The sequence below is a fragment of the Triturus cristatus genome, chromosome 9 (assembly GCF_964204655.1).
Source record: "Triturus cristatus chromosome 9, aTriCri1.1, whole genome shotgun sequence".
NCBI lineage: Eukaryota > Metazoa > Chordata > Amphibia > Caudata > Salamandridae > Triturus > Triturus cristatus.
The window spans coordinates 309,461,763-309,486,032 of NC_140592.1; the positions used below are offsets into that span (position 1 = coordinate 309,461,763).

At 46.2% G+C, this 24,270-nt stretch overlaps 1 protein-coding gene across 2 annotated transcripts in view; it reads left to right on the forward strand.

Annotated features, from left to right (window-relative positions):
• LOC146797806 (F-box only protein 2-like) overlaps nt 1–20,040 on the forward strand; it is a 151,712-nt gene extending 131,672 nt beyond the window's left edge. The window contains exon 5 of one of the 2 annotated variants that reach the window (XM_085624991.1): nt 19,535–19,652. In XM_085624991.1, the coding sequence (XP_085481117.1) occupies nt 19,535–19,580 (46 nt within the window). In that variant the 3' untranslated portion in view covers nt 19,581–19,652. Of the gene's footprint in view, nt 1–19,534 lie in introns of both variants that reach the window. The other variant, XM_085624990.1, reaches the window with a different exon arrangement.
• The last annotated feature ends 4,230 nt before the right edge of the window (nt 20,041–24,270 follow it).

Consider the following 24,270-nt stretch of genomic DNA (forward strand, 5'->3'; position numbering starts at 1 on the left):
AGACTGAGCGAAGGAAAGCAACACCTAAATCTGTTTCTCAGGCTGGAAAATATGGCATGGGTAACAAGGCATGGTTAGATAGGCGCTTATGGACATGAAATCCTATTTTGATTTTTCAAATGGCCAAATTAGGGTCCTTTCTGGCTTAGAAGTGTGTTTCCAACAGCTACAGCACAATAAAGCAAGATGAAGGTAACGTGTGAGTTAACTGCCTTCCCTACGTTTATAAACACAAGCTGACATCACTGGTATCTAATGATGGGATGGGCACTTAACTGTGAACATCAGACAGTATGGGGGCAACAGCCTCTGTCTTTGTACTCTCACCCAGCACACGGCAAACATATGCTCACTGTCCCTGGCTGCTTCATGTCACTGTCTCTGAATGGTTAATGCCACAACCTTAGCTAGTGACAGCATTATTGGCAAATGTTTCGTTGAGACAGTCTCCCCTCCTTACGGCATGCTAATACAAATCAATGAAAAAAATCGATAAAACTGCTAACTCTGCCGTATTTACCTTTTCGGCCATTAACTCCCTACTTTTGCTTCCTTTCACATTGTCTTATTATCCTATTGTTTACTTCAAATCGACCAATGTCTCATCAACATCTCCTTGTGTTAGCCTTTCTACTGCCAATAATGACCTAGCATTCAGGGGATCTATCTTAACTAACCAGGTAATACAGGCTTTATTGAATATTTTTGCTAATTTAGTTACGGTAAATTAGATGACGGAGTCTTATTCTAGCCTTGTTGTTCAATAGTTCATATAAACTCAAACTAAGATAAATATTATTGAATATGTCGGTTCATTCCTACTGTTTAATTTACTTAAAATTAAAGTTTATTACCTGAAGACGACACGTAATTAGAACTAATATTTATAGAAATCAAATCAGTTTCAATAATTAAATTGGCTCAGCCCCCCGTTCCCCAATTCAAAACCTAATGCTAACCACAACAATTATGAACCTATGTGCAAGTGCCTTTTTTTTTTTTTTGTTTATATTCCAAAACAAAATTACTTTCGAGATTTTCCACCATAACCACTTGGTATACCATTGGCTTGGCTTTTTGGCAATGTCCTTTTCGAAGGAGTACAGCTCTCAGATATCATTCACCCAACACCGGGCATCTATGAGCGACACCAAATATTTACAGCTCCTTGTGCTTATTAAAATGGACCCGATCCTTAGTTTCCAGGACACACTGCACTTTAATGTCATCTGGCCCTGGTGCCTCTCAAACAACTGTGATAGCATCTGTCACCGTCATAAAATACATAAACGAACTTCAAAAGGTCGCAGGAGAGGCAAGCCGGGCTAAGTCTCGGCAGACCATGTCACTCTGGGCTTTACCTTGCCTCCCTGTGGAACAGGGAGAATAACTTTAAAGATGTTATGTTTGACACACAAACCCCAGGCCTTACGCTTGTCTCATCACAGCTCAGGCTGCTGACTTTCCTGTATAGACTAGGCTGCCACTATGACTGTGAGTTGAAGAAAACATTACCCCAGCTGTTTCCGAATGGCAAGGCTAAAGATGAAGGCAGCAGCATCTCTTGTCTTAAGCGTCGAACTCACAATAACAAATCAGTATTCCGAATCCAAACCTTTAACCAATATTTGATCTCATGTGACTATCTTAATCCCCATCAGCCTAGGCCTACTTCCTTATTCAAATCGCGAGTGGCTGTCAAAGAGTACGTTTGAAATATCAAAGCCAAGCATATTCAACATGAAGCCAGGAATCGAAGGAAAGCTTGGGGACGATAGTGTGAATAGTGATGGTGGCATCTGGTTCTGGGCTTCCAGGAATGAAACATCCTTCAAGTTAAGAGAGACCACTAACTCAACTCGAGCTTGGGAACTGCCCCATAGGTTGCTTGCATGGATTGTAGTTCCACCAGTAGGTGGGCTGCAATAAGAATTACAGTATAGGGGCCACTATGAGCATGGTGTGTGGACAACAATCGGAGAGGTAACCCGCAGCAGCTGGTCCGCATGCCACCCCCGCACGGCGCCGCCACCCGGAGCATCCACCCCGCAAGGGGGGCAATGACCCAATTCCCACAGCGCTCAAAGGCCACGCGATCGCCACACACCCAAAACCAACGCAAAGAAATGTACGGTCAACAGTGCATGCAGCTAAGTCGGTGGCAGCAAAGGCGCCCACCGCCTGCCCCGAGGGAACCAAGGGAAACCGAATGCCACAAACCCTGAATTCCAGGAGCTATCCCGAAAATGTAAAACAGAAATTCAATTCTCGTGGTATCCACAGGAGGGGGCTGGCAGTCAATGAAATTAAGCCTCGTGGCTCAGGACGCGAGCCTGCCCAGGGTGACACACTGGGATCGAGAAATATTTTAAGTAAATAAATGAGCCTACGCGAGTAACATCCACTAACATGTAACAACCTGTGATGAAGCGAGAGTGAAACTCCAGAGTGTGGCACGGAACCTGAGGACATCGTAACATCTATAGCCCCTTCACAACAAACTGAACTTCCGTAGCAAGACCTGAGCAGAGGCTCCTATAGACCCCACCGAATCGAAAAGGTAACATTTGTTTACGGAAAGCAACTCACTCCTGGTGGACGACACAATCAACTAAAGTTTCATAGAAGGGATGCATCATTAGACAATCGTGGCATGTTTTCGAAAACAGTAAAGCACCACTTCACTTCCACCTCTATCTCATACAAGCTGCTCATGTGAAGGTGGAAAGACACTGGCAGCGGCCCACCCCATCGAGCACGCGAGCGAGCTTCCCGAGCAGGAGCAGGCCCCCAAATCTGCGGCCATGCAAACAGTGCACAGGAAATCAGTGCGCCATGGGCCCGAAGGCATAGGAGCGCTTTACATATCGCCGCATTTGCACTTACACTCATTGGCGAGGAGAGGAATATAATTGCCCCTAACAATCGTGCGCCCAACATAGTTACAACATAACCGCATCAAACACGCTCCGCTGCGCATTGTGCTTGCTGTGTGTGGAATGACTCAAGTGTTGTAGAACTCACGCACTCTTGCGGTAAACGGCGATGCCGGCCTGGTGATGTTGGCGCCCTGTGCAACAATGTTTGTTGGCCCCCCCCAAAGCCGCCTCCACCACAGATTCTCTCACTATCCCCCTCTAACAGTGACCAAGTCTTCATAACCACACTCTCAGATGCATTGAATTAGTTATATAGTGCCACTCCTACCAGTGTAGGGTGTCCGAGCACTTTGCATCTTACACATAATCCGCCGAGCCAGTCAATCATATGCATGTGAATCAGTGTATAGGAATGTTACCTGAGCCAAAGGACTCAACGTGTAGGAGACACATGTCATCCCTACTGGCAGGCAGTGTATTTTGAGGCTGCTAGGTGTGGAGAAGCGCAAGCTCAGTCGATTTCTAGCCAAATTAACCCGTTGTGCAACATTAATCAATGTTCTAATAATGTATGCTTAGCAGCGTGTATGCAGCTCTAGGATGAACGTTCGTAGTTCACTGTTGACTATTAGGGCTTTAAGATATACATTGCAAGTCACAAAAGGATGCCTCTTCTGAACACAGTAACCTGCTGACCTATTTACATCATACGCACTCTGCAATCTACTTGGTACACGTTCTTTGCAGCAGGTCCATTAACCCTCTGCACTAACTGCACCGGAGCCAAAACCTCAACTATCCAAAATCCTGATCTCTCTCCAGGAAAATAATGAATCACACGAGTTATCTTGACATTTATTAAGGACTGGTACTTGCCGAGGAAAGAAACGCAGCATCCGGTGCTTCAAAGTATAATAGACTTCCAAACCCGGCGCCCCCTAGAAGCCCGTACTCGGTGCGGTGGCCCCGGTCGCACCGCCCATATTCACCGCGCGACTCGACCCGAAGGCATTGGAGCGCAGTACATGAGCTCCGTATTTACACAGATATCCAGGCACGGGGCAGATTAAGTGATTTGCCCAGAGTGCAGTACATAGCAAACTCGGGATTTGATAGATTTACACACATATCCCGGCACGGGGCAGATTAAGTGATTTGCCCAGGGTGCAGTACATAGCGAACTCGGGATTTAATAGATTAGCCCCGGGTCACGGCGCGACACTCCCGAAGGTATTGGACCACAGTACACAGAGAATGGCAGCCCTCTCTGTTCGCCGCCAGCTATTGACCTTGCCCCCCCTCCGCCCATGACAATCCGTGCCACAGGGGCCCGCATCAGCAACCCCCACTTTGACCCAACTCGGGGCAGTGGCGATTAATTTTCCAGGATCACGCGACGCGGGGATACTAAATGGCTAGCCACAGGGTGGGGGGCGGCTTCGAAGCCAACCTCACCCAAGGGATTACCTGCTTGCAAAACGTGGGGTGCGGGCATCGATCTCTTTTAGCACGCCATCGGGAGCTCTACCAATCGGGGCTATGTCCCTCACTACACCGATAAATTCGGCCGGCGGAACGCGTCACTGCCCTTTAGCATCAGCGCGAACTCGACCCGAATGTATTGGAGCGCTTTTCACGAGCACCGTATTTACATTACGCATTCAGGCATGGGGAGCTTAAATGATTTGGCCGGAATCACAGGATGTGGACGCGGCCCGAGGTGGTTAAACCCTGGTTACCAGCACCAAAATCGGCAGTCCATCCGAGGCCCATCCCTCCGGCTTTCTACCTGACCTGCTCGTTGAAATCCCATGCTAACTGCACTCCCAAAACAATGGACTATCCATTGGACGATAGGTGCACCCATTTGAAAGGCTGCAAAATTTGCTGCAAATTTATATAGCGCGAGCTTCGACCCGACGGTATTGGAGCGCTATACACGCGCACCGTATTTAACATACGCATTCGGCCATGGGGAGCTTAAATGATTGGGCCGGATTCGCAGGATGTGGACGCGACCCGAGCTGATTGAACCCTGGGTTCCAGCACTAAAGCCGGCAGTCTAGCCTAGGCACACCATCCCTTCAACTCTCAATCGGTGCGAGTTCGCCCGAGGGTGTGGAACCGTATTTATGAGCACCGTATGAGCACCGTATTTATCTATACGTCCCGGCACTAAGGCGCCCCTACCATAAGACTGCCTGACTGCGCGTGTGCACGCACTCACCCTCCCCCCTGACACTGCCTCTTTCCTCGGGCTGACGTTGCATGGGGGGGGCGGTGCCGGCAACAGTGGCCTGCGAGCGCTGAGGCGCACACACGCATCCCCGCACATCGGCTGTATACCGGACCAAGCGGCCCGCACCGCACCCTCGGCGGCACTCGTTGCCCAGGACCACGCGGTCCGCTGAGTGCCCCCCCCGCCTGCCGCCCCCCTGCTTGCGCGATGTCCGCCGGAATGCCTGTCACGCTCTACCTAGCACCAGTTGCCATACAGCAGACACAGTATTCGTTAAGCGCGAACTTATCACGCCTAGGGGTTTCTACGCGGTGGGGGCCGTCGGGGACATCAAGCGAGCAATTGCCCAAATTCGCACGGTGCTGGGCTGTGCAGCCCGCCTGTGCTGGAGATCGAACCCCGATCCCCGCGCTCGGGAGTCGGCCGCTACGAATGGGGCACAGCAAAGCCACTGTGAGAGCCTTTGACTCACATGCTTCTGAGTTTTATGGCTTTCTAGGGCCTGGGGGGGCTACGCACACCGGGTGAATACATTAGTCAGTGTCAGCGGAGGCCCGGTAGTGATACAAATCACGGCGCCTACCGAAACCGAGCTTTGAAACCGTGGCTTTGACGCTGACGCTGACGAAGCGTCCTACCGAGGCACGACGGCCCAACTTGCGCCCCCCCCCCGCCCGTGGCCATCCGAGCCACAGGGCCCCGTCGACCTGGTACTGCCCAGGGACGGGGCCGGGGCGGGAAGGGTAGAGCAAGACTCACTGTTGTTCAAGATGGTGGAAGGGCCGGGAACGCAGCGACGAGGCGAGGACGACGACCGGAGACTGCGACCGATAAAAAAGGCGAGGTGGGCGAACTCGCGCGGCACAGGAGTGTACCCCAGGAAGCAGAGGGCGATCTGCGGGGGCGGCGGGCTTAAGTAGGGACTAGCCCCGCCCCGCCCAGCACCAGTGGCCCGCCTCCCCCAGCATATGCCTATTGAAGCCTCCCCTCCCCAAGGCGCGGCCTCTCGGGAGAGGTGGAACAGGGGGGGGGAGGAGGCTCCGGCGGGTGGCCACTAGAGAGCTGCCCGGCTGATGTCCCTCTGCGTGGGACGCGGGCAGCGGCATTCAGCTTTGTTCTGTGTGATTTTTTTTTTTTAATGACACAGTCGGTACACAACCGGAAGTACATTCCACAACGGGTTTTCACAGTCTGTATTTCATACCATGTTTTAGATCAGTCTTTGGCCAGACCTTTTGTTTTAAAAGAAAATACATCTGTACAATATGCTTATTTAAAGGGGCTCTTGGCCAGCTTTCATCTATTGGGCCGTTGGTGTAATTCACATTTTGCTACAGCATACAGTATGGGGGAGGGGACCATATCTGCCAGGTTTTCACTTCGCATATGTGTGACATTTACAGGTCTTCAATAATTTATGAGTGACATTTCACTGCCTTATGTGTGCACTTTAAGCGACACTGCATAGCGAGGTCAAGAAAGCAGTTGTTTACATTAAATATTTGTAAGCAGCCATTTTTTGTAAAATGTGACGAACTTGAATCGCATTATAACAGATGCTACGCTCATGACGTATTGCAATACCTAGCAATCCCTATCCTTACTGGGCACAGGGCACTTGACTCCTATGCTACACAATGTTCTTTCCACTGTGTAATTCTGGGCCTGGTGCTGATGAAGGATTTATTAAACCACAACTGACGATTAGTGAAACTATGTCAACAATAAAATCACATAGCAGCAGTTAGTGACAGCCTGCAGAAACAGACCTCAACGTTTACAGATGTGAATCATTCTGCACATTTTTTTAATGCCTTGTTATTTTGTATTTCAAGCACCTTCGGTATCTTTTCCTTGCAGAAGTGAGCCAAAGAAGTGAAGGGGCCTTTTCTGTTTGTGGCTGTGACATACCTAGGGCTTCATTTCAAGTTGTGTGTTAATAGACATCATGGGGGAAAAACAATTTCATGCAAGTTTCTTATTTCCATAACACTTCTTGTAGTAATTATTTTGACAAAGGACAAAGAATATACCTCAAAACAAAGACACAGCACTCCTCTTTGGCACATGATTAATTTCTACAGACCTTTTTATTATTGCTGCTCCAAGGACTTGGAGTTTCTCGTTGTTCTAATAGGTGTAAGTTCTGATATTTATATGTTTATCTCGTCTTCATTCCTTAATTTTGCTTGCGAGAAAGTGTCACTCATCATCGTTGAATGTCACTCATAATTGCACTGGAATTATGAAAATGTCACACATAAGCAATCTGAAACCTTGGCAGCTATGTAGAGGTCCTCTTCCCTTACCAAATAATCCATTGGCCCCCATACACACACGGTGAGTCAGAAACACACTTACTCATACATACATGCACAGGTCAGCGTCAATCAGCCCTAGCCCTGCTGCAGTGGTGTAACAAAGGCACCCGCAGCCCCCGCAGAGTGGGTGGGCCCCGAGCTCCATGTGGCCCCTTCAGAACAGCACCCAGGCTTGAGCGCTCCTGAGTGAGTCTGAAGGGGGCCCCCTCCATGTACTTTGCTGGGGGACCCCCTCAAGTTTCGTTACGCCACTGGACACTCAAAGGGGTAGGCCCTCCCTAGAAACGTCCTCATCTTTAACAACAGAATCTGATGCCCCTCTCTGACCTGCCATCCACCAAATGGCAGTGCTCCAGAAGTACTGTAGCAATCCGTTGCTAAAAGGGCCGCATAGAATTTCTAAACGTAGCCCGGTCTCCATCCTACCTCATTTAAGTTTCTGGGTCTCCATCCTTCAGCCACAAAAAATGCAGGCATTATCCTTCCACTGCCTGAGGAAGCTGTATCCACCTTCCATCTTGTACCATCATAAACCAGTGGTAAAACATACTGATCCCAACAATCATACTGTTGCAACACACTGATTCTTGGTACCAACCATGTACAATACATCACTATGCATACACACATTCAGCATGCACACAAAGTCAGCACAAAGATCTGGGTGTTACATCTCCATAGAACTTTACACAAGTCGGGACACTCCCCCTGGAATATTAAAAAGGTCTGATTAGATGTATGAATCTCCAAACTCAGTAAACATCACAGTATGTCAACAACGCCAGAGATGGATGCTAGCCCCACTTTGCAGCAGAGGGCATGCTTGATTTTCCCCTCCATGTCACAGAACAGGTTCTAGGCCTTAGCTTAACCATCGACAGGCCTAGGCCTCTGTGGGCGCAGACTTGAGTTACTATGCTAACAGGACCTGAAGTGTTTTTTCATGTAGTCTCAATCACAGCAAGAGTGTATGCCTGTGAATCATGCAGGGCACTTTCCTGTGTCAATAGACATTCCTAGAAGATCGGACTAGCCAAAACCTTACTCAACCATTGGAGTAATCAGGCCTTCAGATTGCCAAAACCAACAAGAAAGTTATTCACTCCAATGCTGCAATCCAGCTTTGTGTTCTACAGTGAAATCTAGGCCTTGAGATGGACCTTCTCAGCAACTTGTGATTCTCATCCTTTAATACTATTAACCATTTAAGTGGTTTGTTAACTGTGTGGACCACAACCTTGGTGCCAAACAAGTTAGGTGGAACCTCCTCAGGGTCAAACTATAGCAAAGCATTTCTTTTCAATGGCAGCCCAGTTCTGTTCCCAAGGAAGCAGTCTGTGACAGATCAGTGCCACTGGGCACTCTCTACCCATTTCATTGAGTTGAGACAGTACTGCTCCAACTCACTTGTCTGAAGCACCATTCTGTTCAATGAAGGGACTGATTGTTGGCTTGTGCCTTTAACACAGGAGCATTGCATAGCGATGTCTTCAGGTTCTAGAAGGCCTTTCTTGTCAATGCAGACACTTTCCTATGCTGTTTTAGATATCTGGGTTATTAAGGGCACAGCTATGGATTCATAGTTGGCCACATAATTCCTTGAAATATCAACGAGTCATAGAAAGGCTCTCACCTGGGTCTAGGTAGTAGATACCAACCACTCTTAACTTAGACTGGATCTTAGAATCCAACGGGTGGATCTTACTGTTGCCCCCCTGACATCCAAGATAGATTTCAGAGGACTGCTGCTATACCTGGCACATAGTTGCCTTGATGGTCAGGTTTGCTCCCTGTATCCTGGCAAGTTCCTGTTCTAGGTGGCTCAGGGGATCCTCCCTCAAATTGCAAAAAAATGCAGTATTGTAATTCTAGGCCCCACAGAACTTCCACAGGCCTGATAGAACATGGTTTACCAGATGCTGAAAAACTACAGGTGCTGAAAAACCACAGAAAAATGTGTAAGCCCAAAAGGCGTGATCTTATACTAGTACAAGCTCTCTGGTGTGGAGAATGGAGAATGCAGTTGTCTTGGCACAAGGCACCAAAGTAAGTTGCCAATACCCACTAGTCTGATCAAAGGTGCTCAAGAAGCGAGCAGTACCCAGATTGTTCATCGAGGAAGTAGATGTGCAGCATTCTGGTTTACGTCTAGGGGCGTAGCTTGGTCAGTAAGATTGGGATGGTGTAAGTTTCTGATTTCCCAAAAATCACGCTGGCATGTCTTGTTAAAATACATTATAAGAAGCAGGACACCAGGGAAGCTTAAGAGGCAGTGGAAAGAGAGAGGAGTGTGGATTGGTAGGGGTACTTAAAACTCAGTGGTTTTTAAACAAACCAAGTTTTAAGGAAGAGACGAGAGAGAGAGAAAGTGTGTGTGTGTGTGTGTGTGTGTGTGTGTTTGTCAGTGTAGGGATGTAAAATCCAGAGTGAAATCTAACAGACACTTTACTATACCTAACTGAAAGTACTTGTACCCAACTATTTACTACAGAATATGTTTTTAGGGGGGTGTAACACTGCAAACCCCCCCCCCCCTTTGAAACTACACCCCTGTTCATACCGTTGAGGACCCACTATTCAATACAAAGTGCATGTCTGGGGACTCTTGCTTTTGGGCCAACAAAAATAGACTGGCCCTAAGATCAATGGAATATTCAACCAGTCCTGAATCCAAAGGCTTAGCAGTCTTTACTTTGATGCACTCTTGAACGCGATCCAACATCCCATAGGCCTTACTCTTTGCTGGTAAGCTATAATCTGTGGCTATGTTGACACAGAAAGGTGTTAGTCCTGGGGTCAGCAAGAAGAGATAGGAAAATTATCCCAATACCTCTCCACACTCTTCTTGCAGCTGAGAAATCATTTAGGGGCAAGCTGTAGCCCTTCTACAGAATTATCCTTATTATTGTGCAAGAGGTCAAGAGTGACTTACTGCCCTTCTCGTCCTTTTTCCGTAATTTCCAGGATGTTTGGGTTAGTCTCCCCGAAGGTATGGCTTCAGCCAATTCATGTAGAACATCCTTTTTGGTTCTTCTGTGGCACCTCTGTCCACCAAGTAGTGAATCTCAGAAGAACTTCTGAACTAAGTTGTATGGTCCACTGCAGTATCCTGAAGCCAATCCCATAGTCAGTCACGTCTTTCTGGGTGGCTCAGAAGTTTCTTCCTAACAATCTCAGTTTAAGATGAGTGAGCTAAGCGCTGGGGGCCCAACCAGATGTTTTAAAGGACGGAACCCAACTCCTTTATGTGGAATGTGTCTGTCAGTAGGTAAGAGGTATTGCAGGAGAAGATCCCACTTTCACCTGAGTTTCTCTGGCATGATCTTATCAACTTAACCAACCCGTTGGTCTGCGTGTTTTATGCCGTGGAGAAGTGGTAGGTTACACCAGCTTTCTCCCACATCTCACACATTAAAAGGACCTGAAGTTTGATTCCCAGTTGGAAATGAGTCATAGGAAATCAAATACTTGAAATGGTTACTAAACGTACCCCATTTAATACCCTAGCAGAGGTACCACTTTTAGATACTTGACGGCATGACCCATCTGAGCTAAGATATACTTGTTGCCTGATGTTGGGGGTGGGAGCCAAATGGACTAACAATGTCAGTGCCCTCTCTCCCTCTCAAAACTAGCCCTGTAAGCGCTCCCATTCCTCAGGACAAGAATCTTTCTCCCATTGATAGCTGCTTCAACACATGGTATTCAGATAGATGTGGTTTAGTGGTTTGGGGCATCTGGGTCCTTTTCGCAGTGTCTATTGATGGTAGGTGGAGTGCCACTGAGCACACCAGGGTCCCTTCACCAATAGTCAGTACATTCAATATAAAAGATAGAGCTGTTACAGGGTGTTTTACATAACAGTTTCTTTTGTAATGCCCTGACTTGTGATATGTATAACAAATAATCACTTTGTGCATTAAGGAATCGTTCTTTCATCCTTTGTCGCTCTGCATCTGACTTGGAACCCAATTCCCTTTCTGCTTGTGGCCTCACTTGCCCTGGCTCTTTTCCTCTGTATTGGAACCATTTTATTGAGTGTTTCTCTCTCCCTTTGGCTTAGAGTCAAGCTGCTTCAACTTTTTGTTAATCCTGTTAGCTAACCACGAGACGGCTTACCACTTATCAGCCAACACTTTTAGTTTCTCTCGATCTTGCCATGCCATGTCAAGACAGACTGGTATTGCCTATGTGAAGAAGAGTACTCTTCTTGCAATCTGTCTTTATGATGGATATTTCTAACCACAGAATCCTCACTATTACAATATCCCCAGGCGCAAAACTGCATTGGGAAGATTTTTCAGCATAGCCCCAATCACCAGTAGGTGGTGTTGTGCAGCTTCACGTCAACTCCTCTTTGGCCCAGAAGTGACAGCTGGAGCTACATATAAGTGTCATCCATGTGTTCTGACATCAGTTAACTTCTTTTTGAGCCTTTGTACACAAATCCAGAGCTAGCTCCTACTTTTTCTTATCAGTTGATGAGCCTTATTCTCCTAAATTATTTTCCAGTGTGCAAGGGAATATGTCCATCCTAATACTACAGGTTTGTGAAGACAAACAAATGTCTATGAGAGAGCCCCACAAAGCCTGCCTTTAGATGTTTGGGATTGGGCTATGACTCCAAGTAATGCGTGGAATGTGCCCTAATGCGACCAGGGCCTGCAAAGTCAAGCTATGTGTCACAGCGCACTGAAAAAAGCTGTGTAAAGGCGGTTCCCACTCGGCATCAGTTGCACAAACCAGTTTCCATTCTCTGACCCAGTCCCATGACAGATCTTCATCGTGTTCCAGGTAGGGTGAGGTAAAAAAAGAAACACAAGAAGTCCAACTGGGTCTCGTCCCAGCCTCGCCACTCTGTTTGAGAAGTTGCAATGATGTCGGAGTGTCCCACGGGCTCGATGTCGCTCCCCTATTGAGGGCCCAGTTCTACAGCTGATCCCGATGCTCACCAAATTTCTGGGTCCATTGTTGATGCCACAACAGGTTGAGACATTTTAGGAGGCCATGTTCTGCATCTTCAGCATCCTACCAGACTCATCTGCCCCCTATCAGTCTTCATGGATCCACGGAGATTGCCAGTTGGGTTACTCTCTGTTTGAGAAGTTGCAGTGATGTCGGAGTGTCCCACGGGATCGATGTCGCTCCCCCATTGAGGGCCCAGTTCTACAGCTGATCCCGATGCTCACTAAATTTCTGGGTCCATTGGTGATGCCACAACAGGTTGAGACATTTAAGGAGGTCATGTTCTGCATCTTCAGCACCCTACCAGACCCATCTGCCTCCCTATCAGTCTTCATGGATCGATGGAGATTGCTAATTAGGTTACTGCCAATGGGTAAGCCCTTGGCACCGTCTGTGCCTCCCCAACCTACCCTGCGTTTAGTTCCAATTTGAGAGCCAACTCCACTCCCTCAATCACTGTCCTTGGTGGTTCCTCCTGCCATCAACACTGGCACCAATGCCGTTAGAGTACACTGAGCACATAGTCCTATCAGACACCGAACCAAATCTGTCTGCTTCGACCACAGCAAAAGCTGCGCTCAAGTTCAGGTTTCACACGCCAAGCCCCCATACAATTTGACTCCTTCGCCTAGGAGCCACTCTCCAGTGCTCCAACAACTATCCAGATCGGACTGTGACCAGAGTCTTTCAGAGATAATGGTGACAGACTGTGGGGAGATTTCATCTCCACTAACAATGAAAAATGTTATATGGACCTGCAAGAGGCCAGGGGTCTAGACACTTCCCCTAAAACAAGACTGGCCTCGTCCTCGGATCTTCCATGGAAGAGTGCTTCTTTCGCCATGATTATCAGACTGGCAGTCAGCCCTGCTCTTGTTTACCTGTAACCAGGCAAGTGGAACATCACAACAGACCTGCTGTTTCTGGTGACTCTGCCTTCTTCACGCAGCACCGTACTAATGAGATCCTGATAGTACAAGCCTCCACTAGCTGTGTTAACACCAATTATTTTCTTACTACCCCACTCTATATAGTAAAAGCAACTGAGGTATTTGGGAAGAGGATGTTTTCTTCGGCTATCCTCTCCCTGTCAGTCAGTATAAGCTGTTTGATGGGAAGATACTCTCACATTATGAGACCTGGTAGCTAAGGTCTTTCCATTAGCCCCAGAAGAATTTCATGCCAACTTGACACAGACCATTCAAGATATCCAGGATGCGACCAAGTACGTCATATGGTCAGACCTGGACATGACCAACTGTTTATGCAGTATGGTTCTCCAACTCCGCTCATGGATGAGATCCACAGGCTTTTCAGACGACGTTCAAGCATTGCATATGGATATGGCTTTTATCAGGTCTTGCATGTTTTACTAGAAGGCTGACTGTACCCTTGAGTGCTTCAAAGAGGAGAGTCACTGCACCATATGTTGGTCCTTCCACACCGAAATCAGTATCCCTGACAATTTCACCCCTGTCAAGGTATCTCATGGGGGTTCACTTTCAGCAGTTTCAAGGTCCAGCTCCAAAACAACAGACACCCCAGCCTTTAGAGGCCTGGATAGAGGATCCAGCAGACAACGTCCAGCCTTACGGGGACAACAAACATTCTGGTCTACATCCACTCCAGCAGTCTCAAAGCTTCTTTAGTGTGTCCTTAGCAGCACACAGCCTCCTTGTGGGAGGCAGGGTCAGACATTTTCTCTATGGGTGGCAAGCCATAACATTTGACAGGTGGCTCCAAAGGGCCTATGCCCTGTCACCTTCCTGTCCCACCATATATTCCACCCACATCAGAGCGGCTTACAGAAGATCATTTGTATATTTTGATGCAAGAAGATCTGTCTCTTCTCGAGAATAGATACATAGAGAGGGTCTCAGAGATAAAAACAACTTGTGATTCTCATCCTTTAATACTATTAACCATTTAAGTGGTCACATTGTACTGTTAGAGGTACCAGTTTTCCCCTACCTTAACCTCTTCAGCGCTGCGCGGATTCCCGCGCAGTGCTGAAAGATCTGAGCGCGGACGGGGCCATGACGGAACGGTTCCGTCATAAGCACAGCCCAACCGGCGTGCATGACGGAACCGTTCCGTCATCGGCATCGAAGAGGTTAACGACTTGCTGTTGAAGGGGAGCTCATCACAGCTGTAGACCACCTCTAGATGATGGCAAACCTCCTTACATCAATGGAGTTCACTGTCAACATGCCGAAATTATACCCGACTCCTTCGCAGAGGTTCCCTTTCTTCTCTGCCATCCTGGATACAGAGCAGTTTTGGGCCATCCTTCCGGATCAATGAGTCACAGGAATTCGGGCTATGATACCGATGTTTCAGCCTCACTCTTGGGACTCAGTGGGGATGGCTCTGAGGATTCCTGTTGTACTGACCTCCTGCATCCAGCTTACCAACTAAGCTAGATGGCACATGCGGTCTCTGCAGTGGGATTTGAAGCCTCCATATAGGCCCAGTACTTGAGAAATTTGTCAGATTCCATCCAGGTTTCTGAGGAGGCTGCAAACTGTCAACAGTGGTGACTGCTCGACTGCAAGAGGACCAATGGCAGAACCGTCTCCCTTCCCAACCCATAGCAAATGGTGGTGACAGACATATCACTGCTGGGTTGGGGAGTTCATCTGGCAGAGGTGAAGATCCATATCAACTTGCTAGAATGACAGAACATTTGATTGACGTTGAAAGCCTGCCTACCATCCATTAAGCGGAAGCGGGTTCAGGTGCTAATTGACAAGACCACCACCATGTCGTATTACAACAAGCAGGGCACAGTGGAGTCCTGGGTACTGTGCCAAGTACCCCTGCACCTCTGGACATAGTTGAATTGTAAGACCCTGTCCCTGATGGTACACCACCAGGTGGGATCTTTAAACGTCAGGTTGTATAAACTCAGCGAATGTTTAGTGGACCACAACAAGCAGGGATTCTCAGATGCAGCAGGGTGTCCTCCAGCAGCGAGGAGAACTCTGGCTGGACTAATTTGCCACCGCCAAAAGTGTGCAGTCACAACATTTTTGCTTATTGGAGTTGCAAAGAAAGCTCTATTTCGGAGACATATTCCACCTAGAGTGGACCCAGGGACTTCTGTATGACTTCCCCCAGCTCGCTCTCCTGCCACAGGTTCTGAACAAGATCAGGAGTGACCAGGCCCAAGTTATGTTAGTGGCTCCAAATTGGGTCAGGAGAGTATGGTACCTGGAACTTCTGGGTATAAACATCTATCCTCCAATCAGGCTGTTGCCTTTGGAAGTTATATTGCAGCAGCAGGGAACGGTCCTGTGTCCCTGCATGCACAATCTGCACCTCCATGCTCAGAGATTGAGTGGCAGCAGCTGACTGTGTTCTATCTCCCTCCTGAAGCAGTAGATGTTGTCATGTTGGCTGTGTGGCATTCTACAAAATCTGTTTATGCAGGATGCTGGGACAAGGTTGTGGCTTTGTTTGGCACCCATGGCGAAGACTTGTTCCGGACTAAACTGTTGGATGTGTTACTGTTTGTTTTGTCTTTGGCCCAGCAAGGTTTCACAGTGGGCACTGTTAAAGATTCTCTGTCAGCCCTTTTGGCTCATTTTGCGATTACCGGACCATTCATGCATGTTCAAATCACCTGTTGTATGCATTTTACCAAATGTTTGGCCCACATGTATACTTCTAAAACTTTTGTAAGGCCACAGTGATCCTTACTTTCCTTATGCGTACCCTTTTGAGCCATAAAGCAGGCCTCTTTAATACAGTATGGAGTGCATGGTTAAGTCTTAGGCCATGGCTTCAGTTTACATCTAGAGAATGCACATCTGCTGCCTTCATTGACCAGAATGAGTTGTCTAAATAAAGTTGAAGTTTGAAATCAGCCCTCATAAAGAGCTTTGGTTCTGTTATGTGACTGGATAACCTTTTATCTCAAAATACATGTTGAGCTGAAGTGGACAGGCATTTAGCTATGGATGCTGATGGAGGTTGCTGCTTTTGATTAGTCAGTCTTAGAGGAGAGTACCCAAGGAAGGAGAGGGAGGACAACCAGACAGAATAGGATTGAATATGACAGAGTTAAAGTGGTTTACTAGAGAGTGAAGGATCTACCTGAGAAGTGTGTCACTGTGTGGAGACAAGTATATGAAAGAGATGTGCTGGAGTAAAAATGGAATGAAGAAATTAACTGTCAAGTGCTAGGGGCCTAGGGGGAAATGTGTGCACCTTGATTGTGTTTTCCACCTTCTTACTGCACCTAAGCTATAATATACAAGTTGAGTTGATTGTGTCTGTTTGTGATGTAGTTATTGTCCTATTTGTTCATTACAAAAATGGTGAATAATAATTTTAATATAATATGACAGAGTGGTGGCATACAGTGGTGAGGCTAGGTGAAGTGCACATAAGAGGGCAACGGAACTGAGGAAAGAGAGGAAAAGGAGGGAGGAGTTTGGAAATGTATAGTGACAGGAGAGCAATCCTGCTTTATATAAAGTGAGAGAGAGAAATGAAGATGGCGTTATTGGCAGGGCAAATATGGGTGAGGCTAGGTGTTCTCAGATGCAAAGCTCTGATTATCTGAGCTTGACGTCTGGCCTTTAACCGATCTTGAGCTCGAGTGAGCCTGGATCACATTAGCAGAAGATCTCTACATCTGTCTAGTATTATCATAAGCAAAGATCTGGGTATAAAGAACGTTGATGCAGCGGAGTTTACCAGCTCTATACACACACATACACACAACTCTCCCTTTGGGCCCATACACATACATACATTCAATGAGCTAGCAAGTATCCGCTAGTCATCAATTTTGATTTACCTTAGAGACCTGCTACACCAGTATCATTACCATTCCCTGTCTCCTTATGTAAATGTACTTTGTCGAGAAATCTAGTTGTATATTAGAATAGGAAGGAAATAATAACACATTTAACCTTTATTTTAAGAACCACAGACACTGTAGGAGTTTTAAAGATTTATCTGAATTAATAATTTTGTGAGTCAAATCAGAATACACGTAGATACACCAAATTCTCCATCAGGAAAAATAGTACCGTTAGCTTATAAACAATTCACACTAATTAAATTCTTGTAATGACAGTACCTGAGGAGAGAAAGAACAGAGAGCAAATAGGGAGCACAACCCCACAGAACTATATTTACCTAGAATGGTGTGAGGCCCTAGACATCAGAGTATCAAGGTTTCAGTACAGGTTCAGGACCGGGAAGGTGATCTCTTCTAGTTGCAACGCCAGCGTTGCACCCCTCTCTGGTGCTACTCTCTCCGGCTCGGGCTCGTCCCGACCCCTTCCTAGATGTGCCTCCTCGGTTGGATTCTTCTGTCAGATTACAGCAAAATCGGGCAGCATCTCAGCATAGCATCAGCATCAAGTGGGTCAAGTGTGTCTAACTAACTAAAACGTACCTCTGTTATACCAATTCGAATGTATGATCCACCCCCAAATGTTTCAATTCTATGTACACCCCTCAATTTGATTGGGCCAGGCAGTGGGGTGAGGACATCACACCATACTAAGTGCGATAACCTTCTTTAGTTCTATTGTCTAATTCCGCGCCCCTTAATTTTAATACCCACAAGCATTTTATATGCGGATTGATAATTCTGTAGTACAATGTTTCAGCTTCTTCCTTTCGTAGGTTCAAGAGTTGAGCTTCCCATGTCCTTGCTGGGCACATGTTTTGGCAGCCATTCAATGACCTCATTGGTCTCAGGACAAGGGTGTGGTACGCATGCGTAGTTGTCACAAAGGGATAGGGACATCGGTCACCCTCCAAGGCCCAAATACGAGCTATTAATAAAGTCAAAGAAAAACATGTTAGAATACGAAATTAAATGAATTCACTGTATACCACTTACTTCTACTCAATCCCCATTTACTTAATATATCTTTTGCATTAATGGCTTAGTAAAACTTGCACAGGTTAGTTTCAGCATGGCATGTGCGTTAATGCAAGGGTTTCGAGCAGCCATATTAAAAGCTATTGCGCAGCTGCACAGATTTCCCACCAAACGACAGGAAACGTCATACTACGTAGATGGAGTAGACGCATGCGCAGAAGAGTTCCCGCGTTTTTGGCAGCCATTTTAGGGACACTCGGGTTACTGGTTAGTAAAATACATAGAAAAGCTTCCCCTAGATACAATATGTAAAATGTGGTGCAACGTTAGTACTCACAAACATGTTGGTTATAGTATTACTGGTTATCTGAGAGGATTGCATACGAGCATTTTTCTTTTATACAAAACCTTGCTCCATCATCGTCAGAGCGCTGAGTAAGTCTGAGCAGCACCCCACTCCCAGCTCTCAATGCGTCTGATTATTACCTAATGCAGAGGTCTCAGTGAATGTGTATTTTGTGTATTTAGGAGCAGGGTTGTGAAAAGTCAAATGATAGCTTTAATTTCTGTTTTCGAACCTTGAAAACATCACATCTCTTTGGTCAAATCAGGGGCCGCTCCTCCATTATAGCGGAGGAGCGTTACCCCAATGAAATGCCTCCAGAGACAAAAAATAAAATGGTAACGAATACCATTCAAGTTTGTGTCACCTCGTCCCGAACTGAGTGTCAGGACAGGGTGGGGCCTGCTGAGTGGCAGCATGGAGGAGTGTTGGGCAGAGGGCTGCCTTTGCACTGTTTAAAGTCCCTTTGGGCAGCCGTCTTGCGACGGCCAGCTAGACATGCGTACCTTAAACCTCTCAACTGAGCTGTCTTAAGGCAGCTGGATTGGGAGCAAGTGCAGGCCTCCAGTGCCCTCTGGAGTGCCAACAGAGGCCTATCCCTCCAATCCTGGCACTTCTCTCATTCCGGTTAACAGCATGAGAGGAGCACCAGAATTGGTTAAGGGAGTTGGCTGGGGCCATGACGTCACAGAGAGGAAGAGGACTGGAGCGAGGATGATAGCTACTGCACGGTAAGTAACTTTTATTTTATTTATTTACTGTAAAAGGAAGAGCAACTGTTTACGTTTGTTTTATTTGGCTGCTTCATCAGGAGGCCCATTAAAGAATAACACTGTCTAAAAACAAAGCAATAGACTGTGCAAAAATATTTTAGTTGCAAAAAATCGCATTTCTTGCAGCCACTAAGTGGCATGTCTAATTTTACTTTGTCCTCTGCAGGTCTCACATGTGTTCCGTAACTATGGTCCCAATGTACGCTACGTGAAGTTTTTTCACAAAGGGAAGGACACCCAGTATTGGGCTGGGCACTTTGGGGCTCGCGTCACCAACTCCTCCGTCACTGTGAAGAATCAGTAACAAACATGCAAAAGAGGTACAACCAGTTCAGCTCGAAGCTGCCTCTGCTTTTCATCATTCGACACTGCCCTTAAATAGGATGTTCTCAACTAACAATCCCTAAGCAATGCTCCAAAACCTACCTGCTCCTAACACTCCTGTGCATCTGCCAGCGTTATGCACAGTTTACTCTCGCCTACTTCTTGCATCCTGAACAACCCACAGAAACATAGCTGCAAGTGTTTCCTACATATTTGGTGCTGTTACTGTTTCCCATGAATCCGTCAATCTTGAACATATGATACATGTGAATGTCTGGTTGCTATATAAAACATTTCTGTTTCAATGCTCCCACTGTATCATACAATAAATACAGATATTGTAAAGACTGTGTGGTTGTGCTGATATCCATACACACCAGTACAACAGTACTTTGTGGCAAATGCTCTTTGTGAAGTAGATTTTAGGATCTTCTTTGATTGCTTTCTATCGTGGTAGCTGGAATGCAAAAACCTGCTCTACTATCATCTCCAGATTCCAGCATTCTGTCATTGACCATAATCCTGTAGTAATTCACCTATCAGTGGCGTAATTAAACTTCAGGGGGCCCCCACGCTCCGGACCTAGTGAGGGGCTCTCAGGCCAATAACGTGCCACCCATGCACAGTGCTGGAGGGAGCCCCCTGGAGCTCTGGGGCCTCCCGCACCACGGGGGCTGCGGGGGCTATCGTTACCCCACTGTCACCTACAGATAACTGTGCCTTTGTGTTTCTCCACCCAGCCATTTGAAATCAAGATAAACCTGAGAAACAAGCAACTAATCATCTATCAGCTTAAGGCTTGGCTTTTTGATTAGTCCTACTATGGCCGAGGTTTGGCTATACTCACACCTGCTCAGCACCACGATACTCTCCAGGGTGATAGTGCACTCTACAAATCTGCATAACATAACATAGCAGGTAATTGAAGAGAATGTGGGAAACAATTGATAGGGCTAGAGCAAGGGAACATTTAGTTGATTACCTACTGGCTCCGGACGTTGGCTCGGATACATCTGACAGCTCCCAGCTTATGCTGGAGGATTCAGAAGGTGGAAGTCATTTATTTTTACTGGGGACGCTTTGGGTGGGATTTGGAACTACAGTGGAGAGCTCAGCTTGGCAGGGATTATGGAACTCTATATACGACAGCTTGGTAAGGGGTAACTAAAGGTGGGAGTGTTGGGTGAAATGGCATGTTTTAATAAGGTATGCACTCGTACTGCACGAGTTTGAAAGATGTGCACATTTTTAACCCCTTCGACGCTCATGACGGAACGGTTCCGTCATGAGCGTCGGTTGAGCTGTGCTCATGACGGAACCATTCCGTCATGACCACGCCCGCGCAAGCAGCGCTCAGCACCGCGGGGGAATCCGCCCAGCATGGAAGGGGTTAACCTGTTTTACTCTGTACTACTACGCATACTCACCTGCTAGTTGCAACTTGCACCCAGAGTGACATAGCTACTGATGACCATGGCGCTATCAGCATAAAAAATGCACAGAATTTAAGAATTTGCTGTATTTTTGGTTAACAGCGTTCACATATGAAGGATCTAACTCACAATTTTTTATTGGAAATACCAGGACCTCCTATCCTGAAGAAGTTGTGAGATGCTCTGTAGGCATTTCATGAGTGCTGAAACATGTTGGCAAATGTATGTGAAGGGTTTGATGTTTGACTCTTTTGCTTGTAGTCTTTTGGTAGGGGACACTGGTAAAAATTTTATTATCTCACCCACACAATTTTAATTACAGGTATATCAAGAATACAAAGGGAAATAAATAGGCAAGTGAAATGTCATTATTTTCAGAAAATTAAGTGAAATTATGCGAATATCAAGAAATATTGATTGCCAATATTTTGCATGAAATTTTCACTCAAATGCCTTGCATAAAAAAAATAATCTGATATATCGACAGGAGACCGGTTCAAGTAGAAAATCTCCCCTCTGAAGACATTTTCTGCTGAAAACCAGTGTCTCATGAGGAAACAAATGACATAAAATTGTGTAATGCAAAATTTTGCACGTGAAAATAAAATGTAGCCCGGCCAATGCATTACATTATTTCATAAACAGATCACAACCTCACGTTAAGTAGGCGACTCCCATCATGGCGGATGACTATAGGTGAGCACCCACCCACACACACACGCACAGGAACCAAGGGATGAAGAATGCCACGCTAAGTAGGTGGTGGTTCAACAACGGCGAATACACCTAATGTAGACACAATCATGTTATACTTTTTGAATGTTCAAATTAAGTCAGGATTTATATACAACAGCCTACCAATTCTTCACCTCCCCTTTAAATTGTATATCATCCCTAGGTTCCCGTGAAGCCTAGAGTGTAAAGGGTCACAGATCACTTTAGATTAGATTTTTCCACCATTGAGTCTATAGCTGTAAACTTTAAAACACAAAAGAAAATGTTGATTATGAACCAGATGATGGAATGTGTGGCAAATCCTTAATTACGCAGAAAAAAACAACAGCTGCATAATCCAACGTTTCAGTGTCCTTGCCTATAGGTCTCACACTGACTGCCATCCTTTTCGCTTTGTCAGAGCTTGTTTTGCTTTCCCCCAATCAATCTGTAGCGAGAGCCTTAATCTATAGACCCTAGGTCCAGCTGGATCCTTCCTTATTTCTCTGTATAATACTTTTCCACCCTTAGCCATTAGATGGTCCCATTTCATCCTTCTTGGTGACTTTAACCTTCACATGGAATTGGATGAAGAAAAGGAAATATTAACATTGCAGGAGAGTATCTCGCTATGTCTCTGACCCAGACAGTATTTATGCCCACACATCAGGCTGGACATACCCTCAATCAGAACTTTTCTAACCTACACCTAGATGTGGATACTCCTATCCCTCTAATCTGGTCAGATCATTATATGATTAGGTTCAGGTGGGCTAGGGTAGGGAGATCTGTATCCCAAATAGGCTTTATAGCTGGAGCGGTAAGAGCCTTTCATAAAGTCCAACCTGATCCTTTCTGCAGGGCCTTGGAAGAGAAAGCCCTCTCTTTCAAGCAACGTGGACCAGGATGTTGATCTTATAGATAACTGGATTGGAGCCACTACTCGCGTCTTAGCCCCTGAGCAGATACAACAGTCACGTCGTACTAAGTCTTCCTACCAATTGTATACTAACTCTCTTAAAGAGGCTAAATTAGAGTGTAAACACTAAGAAAGACCGTGGAGGAGGTCATACTGTCCTATTGCCAAAACCAACTACAGTGTATCCTTAAAAAAGTATCAAAAATAAATTAAAGTAGCAAAAAACTTAACTTTGAGGCCAGAATTCTAAAGGCTGGTAATACATCAAGAGAAGTCTTTAAAATAGTGAAGTCGGTTACCTCCCCAAAAGCTTGTACAGGTCAGCAGATGCCTTCCACAGAATAATGCGAACAATTGGCTCACTACTTTCAGGATAAGATCTAAAATATCCAAGCCAGTCTCCCTCACCAGGACGGAGAGAAGAGAGAGTGGACGTTAGTCAGAAAGACAATCACACTCCCAATCCTACTTCTTCTTTGGAGATACTTGAACCTATCTCCCTTGAAGATTCCCTTTCTGCTATTGGGAGTCTTAAATCAGGCTCTCCATCTGATCCTTGCCTGACAAATCTTTTTGTACTGGGAGCAGAGGCCATCAATCCTCTCGCTAAACATCTTCTTACTAATTCACTCTCTATGGCTAGTGTTCCTAAAGCATGGAAACAGCCTAAGTTGTGCCACTACTAAGAAAATGTGGTGGATGTTGCAGATCCGGCTAACTATAGGCCTATCTCTCTACTTCCGGCCCTTTCAAAAGTTCTCAAACATGTGAATACGCAGCTATCCCAATACTTGGAAAGCAAGGATCTGCTGCACCCAGGCCAATCTGGGTTTCGCCTCGGTTGTAGTACTGAAACAGCGCAGGTGGAGGTGGTTGATTTCATCAAGCGTATCCTTTATGCTGATGGCAAAGCTGCGCTAATTAGGCTGGACTTGTCAGCAGCATTTGATACGATCCCCCACCACACTCTTCTGGGTCGCCTCCAGTCTGTCGGGATTAGAGGATAGGCATGGAAATGGCTTGCCTCTTTCCTTGAAGATGGAGGTCAAGGTGTGTGGTGTCTTCCTTTCTCTGCAGGACCACAGGATCTTAAGGGAGGAGTCCTACATTATGTAACCTATATCTGCTCCCCTTGGCATGCTTAGCTGAGGCCTTGGGTGCTAAAGTAGTTTCTTATGCAGATGACGCCCAGTTGTTCTACTCATGGGGGAAAAATGAAAAACACTTTCGGTTGAAAAGATTAGTAGTTGTTCAACTAAAGTTATCCAATGGCTTTCCTTCCTTCAATTGAAATGTTACATGGAGCTCTTCTTTTTCGGTTTGAGATCAGAAGAACTTTGGCAGACCATTTGGCCTAAGGATGCTCCCCCTCCACTTACTTCACTTACTCCTGTCAAAAATCTAGGCATCAAGTTAAATGGGGAACTCTCTTTTCTCTCACAAGTCAATGCAGTGGTGGGGACTTTGATTTGGCATATTACGTATGCTGAGGAAGTTTCTTCACTTTCTGTT